Source organism: Quercus suber, unplaced genomic scaffold (assembly GCF_002906115.3).
Source record: "Quercus suber isolate HL8 unplaced genomic scaffold, Cork oak 2.0 scaffold_474, whole genome shotgun sequence".
Taxonomy (NCBI): Eukaryota; Viridiplantae; Streptophyta; class Magnoliopsida; order Fagales; family Fagaceae; genus Quercus; species Quercus suber.
Window position 1 is genome coordinate 101,741 of NW_027069925.1, and position 5,523 is coordinate 107,263.

General features: G+C 32.7%; 1 protein-coding gene across 2 annotated transcripts; it reads left to right on the forward strand.

Moving 5' to 3' along the window:
• Positions 1-754: 754 nt before the first annotated feature.
• Positions 755-5,067, forward strand: LOC112006027 (probable fatty acyl-CoA reductase 4). 2 transcript variants are annotated; one of them, XM_065762819.1, is made up of 9 exons: positions 1,065-1,193; positions 1,486-1,688; positions 1,778-1,878; positions 1,965-2,157; positions 2,541-2,702; positions 2,998-3,079; positions 3,213-3,479; positions 4,377-4,504; positions 4,592-5,067. In XM_065762819.1, the coding sequence occupies exons 1-9, from the start codon at positions 1,080-1,082 to the stop codon at positions 4,746-4,748; spliced, it is 1,407 nt and encodes a 468-aa protein (XP_065618891.1). In that variant the 5' UTR covers positions 1,065-1,079; the 3' UTR covers positions 4,749-5,067. The 2 variants fall into 2 exon arrangements, with proteins under 2 accessions (XP_065618892.1, XP_065618891.1); XM_065762820.1 differs by lacking the exons at positions 3,213-3,479; positions 4,377-4,504; positions 4,592-5,067 and adding an exon at positions 755-912 and having other exon boundaries at positions 1,090-1,193; positions 2,998-3,088.
• Positions 5,068-5,523: the final 456 nt, after the last annotated feature.

The window sequence follows — 5,523 nt, forward strand, 5'->3', positions numbered from 1 at the left end:
GTTGGAGGTGTGGAAAAGTGAAAGGATAGAAAATGGTGAGAGGATAAAAAAATGGGAAGATAGAAAATATTTTAATTTTCCTTTTTCTTTTTTTGGTTGGGAGTAGAAAAATGGAGGGATGAAAAAAGTGAGTTTGTATAAATTTATACATATACCCTTATTAAAAAATGATGCCCAATTAAAACCAAAAAAGTGATAAACAAGAAAAAAAACATCAATCACCTAAATTTATTAAAAAAAAAAAAATCATGTCCATAAAAAAAAAAATCACATAATCACATCTAAAAAAAAAAAAAAAAAAAAAAATACTGGACAAGCTTGCCCAGTAAATCAAAAGAAAAGAAGAAGAAGAGAGGCTGGCACCGCTTGCCTAGTAAAAAAAAAAAGAGGCAGGAATTGGAGGTTAAAAAAAAAAAAAAAAAAAAGGGAGAGGCAGGCAACGTCCAGGAGGGGGAAAAAAAAAAGGTGCCAAGAAAAGCAACATGGATGAAGCCCATGTGCAATGTGTAGACTTTGATTGGTATGTGGTTCAACTTTCCTCCACTACTTCTGTAGTGTGATCATTCAGCGATCAAAATTTTCCCACCTTGTACTAATCTCCAACCATCTTGGTACAAGAATTTAATTAACGAGTACATTTAGAAAAAGCGTAACAATGCAATTGATTTCTAATGAATACCCAAAAAATTAATGAAAGAAGCTTGAGAGGAAGATGCCAAAACATACTATATAAAAAAAGAAACCCATGACTCTCAAATCCACCTTAGAAATCATCTACTTCTTGCTTGAGATCATCATCATTTACTCTCTCCCTCTCATTGTTTTTTCCTCTCATGGAGTTGGAAGATATACTCCAATTTTTTGAGAACAAGACTATTTTAGTCACTGGTGCCACAGGCTTTCTAGCCAAAGGCTTCTCTCTCTCTCTCTCTCTCTCTCCTCTCTCTCTCCTCCTCTCCTCCTTGGCTCCTCTCATTTATGTATAGCACAACGTGTGTGTTTTGCCTGTTTATAATCTTGTGGGTGCATGTGTTGAAGGATGTTGGTGTTAGTGATAAGTGATAACCCTACTTGCAAAAATGCATGCAGTGTTTGTGGAGAAAATACTAAGGGTTCAGCCAAATGTGAAAATGCTCTATCTTCTTGTGAGAGCTTCAGACAGTGAGTCTGCTACACAACGCTTTCATAAAGAGGTACACCAGCTAAGTACTTTATAATTCTCTAAAAAAGAAAATGAATGCACCCAACTATATATTGGTTTTCAGTTTTTACATGTTACATGATCTCTTTAATTTAGATTGAAATGTATGATCTCTTTAATTTAGATTGAAATGTAAAATACACGTTTTAGGTTTGGAAAAATTATTATTTTGATCCTTAATGTTTAAAAACTAAAATAGGTTTAAATAAATTTTTTTTTCACGTGGTTTTGCAACGTTCAAGTAACATTGTGTTTAATCTGTCATTTGTACTGTTTATCTGTAGGTGATAGAAAAGGACATATTTAGGGTTCTAAGAAATAATTTGGGTGCAAATCTAGAATCCTTTCTATTTGAAAGGGTTACTCCAATCTCTGGTGACATTCGTGACGAGAATTTTGGAATCAAAGATTCTATATTAATAGAAGAGATGTGGAAAGAAATAGACATTGTCTTAAATTCTGCTGCTACAACAAACTTTGATGAAAGGTAACAGAGAACAATATTGTGTGCATGGTCAAAATTATTCATATAATTAAACAATAAAACTATTTTACCTTTTCTATTCCTTTCTTTAGATATGATGTTGCATTGGGCATCAACACATATGGAGCTTTGCATGTTTTGAACTTCGCAAAGAAATGTATTAAATTGAAGGTGCTTCTCCATGTATCAACGGGTCAGTGTAGACTTGAACTCTGCCCTTATAAACTGATTTAGTTTACTTGAGCTCTACTCAATAGACTATCGTTGTTGTTTTTACAGCTTATGTGTCTAGTGAAAGGGGGGGCAACATACTTGAGAGCCCACTACACATGGAAGACACGCCAAAGCGAACCTCAAGATTAGTTATCAATGCCGAAAAAGAAGTTGTGGAGGAATACCTAGATAGATTACGAGTGCAAGGTGCCACGAATGAAGAGATCACATCCACCATGAAGGATTTGGGCACTAAAAGGTTTTTAAGAATCTTACAAAAAATGTTGAAAATCCTTTAATAAAATTTCTAATGACATAATAGTTGTCACCTTCATGTCAATAATATGTATTTACTAAAAACGTTTTTGAAATAATAAATGAAATGACTAGTACATACAACTAAGTGTACACACATAGTACACACAACATCATTTTACAAGGGAACTTATGAGTTTAAGTCACAATTTCAAACTTTGAAATTGTGACTTAAAGTCATGAGCTCTCTTATAAATTGTAGCTCGTGTGTACTATGTGTATACTAGAATGTATGTAATAAGCAGTACTCTAAAACAAAGTCTTTTGTAGATAATCTTTTTTTTCCTTATTGTTTTAATTTGATTTGTTTATTTTATTAATTGCAAGGGCAAAACTATATGGATGGCCAAACACCTATGTATATACGAAGGCATTGGGGGAAATGATTCTAGGACAATTTCATCAAAATCTGCCCTTGGCTATCATACGTCCCACCATGGTAACCAGTACATACAAAGAACCATTTTCAGGTTGGATTGAAGGCGCGAGGTAATCATAATTTGACATGGAATTATACAAGCTCACAATTCTGAAAAACTATCTTTTATTTTTTGGTTGGGTAACTGAGAAGATAAGGTGATCAAGAAAATAAAGTGGCTCAAGTGACTGTTTAGTAATAACGGCATCATTTGTGATGCTCTATGTTTGTGGTTCGAACCCTACTTGTCACCCCCCACCATTTACCTATAAAACAATCGAGAAAATGACACTATTCTAGACTTTTTTTTTTCTCCTATTTTCATGATTGATTCACGCTTTGTTAAATGGAATTTTCTTGTTACAGAACCATGGATGGTGTAATTAATGCCTACGGTAAAGGGAGATTGAAAATCTTTCTTGGCCATCCTAATTCAATCTTAGATGTTGTGAGTTAAATTCATTCTTTACTCATTAAGCAAACACATGTAGATAAATCTATTTATCCGGCTTATATGCTAGTGTTTGCCTACGTCATTATTTTCAACAAGCTTTCAATATTGAATTTTGAAAGTCTTGCAGATACCAGCAGACATGGTGGTGAATTCTATTATTATGGCCATGGTGACTCATGCAAATAAGTCTTCTCAGATCATCTTCCATGTGGGTTCTTCATTGAGAAATCCGATGAAACTCTCTAGTCTTTCAATTTTTATCTACCAGTACTTCACTCAAAATCCGTGGATTGATAGAAATGGAAAGTCAATCAACGTCTCCCAAGTGAAAATTTTTAGTAGTATCGCTAGCTTTCAAGCATACATGGATATTCAATATATACTGCCATTGAAGGTATGCTTTCGGCTAATTACTTTATGACCAAAATCATATACATGAAAAATGAAAGTACTGTGCTTGTTTGGTTCCTGTTTTTAGTAATAATTTTTTACATGGATGGACGCAGGATTTTAATTGAGAATGACTGAAGTATGAATCAATTTTTTTTTAATGAAAATCTAAACTAGCATGCATTTAGTATTAACCAAATATACACAAATGAAATGACACAAAATAATTGTTTATTAATACAATGCAATGTAGTTGTCTATCAACATATAACTCGACACCTTTAAAAACTCAATTATTGTGGTTGACTTTTTCATAATTTACGAATCAAATAAAATTTATATTTATAATCTCACTATATGTCCAATAATTTCCTAACAAAAAGGACTAGCAATTATTGTCAAGTAAAAAATAAAGGAAAAAAAAAAAATACAATGTGAGAAGTCTATTTAGTAAGCCTAAAAATGCCATAGTTCCCAATCAACAAACACAAATCACAAACCATTCAATGAATTAGATAAGACAAATGCACAGAAAGAACAATAGATTTAAGCTATTAAGTTAAAAAATAATGATATGAACCCACCTAATGACAATCACAAAATATAAATTTATAATATCCCGTTATCTATGTGCCTATGTGCACTGGCCATTAGACAAAGTCGCGTGTGGGTGTGAAATTTTTAATCTAAATTGTTAACTATGTCACTAAGTCAAAACAACCCTACAATAATATCAGACACTAAACATGCATTATCACAGAAAAAAATGCATTATCACTAAAATGATTTTGAATCAGACACTAAACATGCATTATCACAGGAAAAACGTCCCCTTAATATATGTATTCTATATACCATAATATCACTATTTTTTTTTTCTTTCTAACAATATTCTTTGAAGGTGTTATGGTTAGCAAATCTGGTGCTTTGCCAGTATTATCGGGGCTTATGTATTAATCTTAACCGGAAGGTCAGAGTAGTGATGCGATTGGTTGACCTCTACAAACCATATGTATTTTTTACAGGCAGGTTAGTATTGTTTATTGTAATGATTAATTTTTCAATGGTGTTTTCAATGTATGCACTGATAATAATAAGCTTTTGTTTTCCATACAGCTTTGATGACTCTAACACAGAAAAGCTAAGAATGGCGATTAGAGAGAGTGACGTCGATGTAAATTTGTTTTACTTTGACCCAAGGTGCATTGACTGGGAAGACTACATTATGAACACTCATATTCCTGGCCTGACAAAGTACTCAATGAAACCATAACTTTGAGGGATTGTTTATTTTTATTTCGCAAAATGTTGCGTGATTTGAAATTTCTTTCATCAATAAGGCAATAGCAACCTACCTAGCTAGCTGCTAGTCTGTTTAGAATTTTACTTGAAGTGAATTAGTGTTCAGAAATTAAATATGCAAGAAATAAATGAATAGATGTGAGGAGCTAAATAAATGTATGTTACAAATTAATAAAGTGTGAAAATGCAGTTAAAGGGTTTTATTTGGAGAATACATACCCATTTGTAACCAAGAGGGGAAAGAATTCTCTTCTTTTTATTCTTTCTCCCTTCAATATTCTATAGTGAATGTTTGAGATTGTTTAGATGCATGTGTAAGCCAACCAACTTGTAATGAAGCGAATTTTGAGTGAAAATGCTTATGGTGGGAATCGAAATTGTTAACACGATTGTCTCTTTAATTTTCTTGACTTACCAAAGAAAACTTTGATAATTGGGGTTTCTAACTGAAAGACTGATTCATATTCCAAAATGCATAGAAATTAGTGGGAAAATTGTATGTATAGTTTACAAGATCAAAAAAAACCTTTACACTCCACATCAGAAATAGTCCTTGCAAAAGGCTTAAAAGAATGATCAATGAGCTCTAATGCTTAACTATAGGTTTTTGGTGAAACCATGTTCGAGAAATTGGTAAATGAAATTGTCTAATCAAGCATGAGAGATCCTTCGTAACTCTCACAAAGGTGTTGATAATGTGACGAAACTCTACCTTTAAACGCTTATAGGTGAGTTTGAACCTCTAC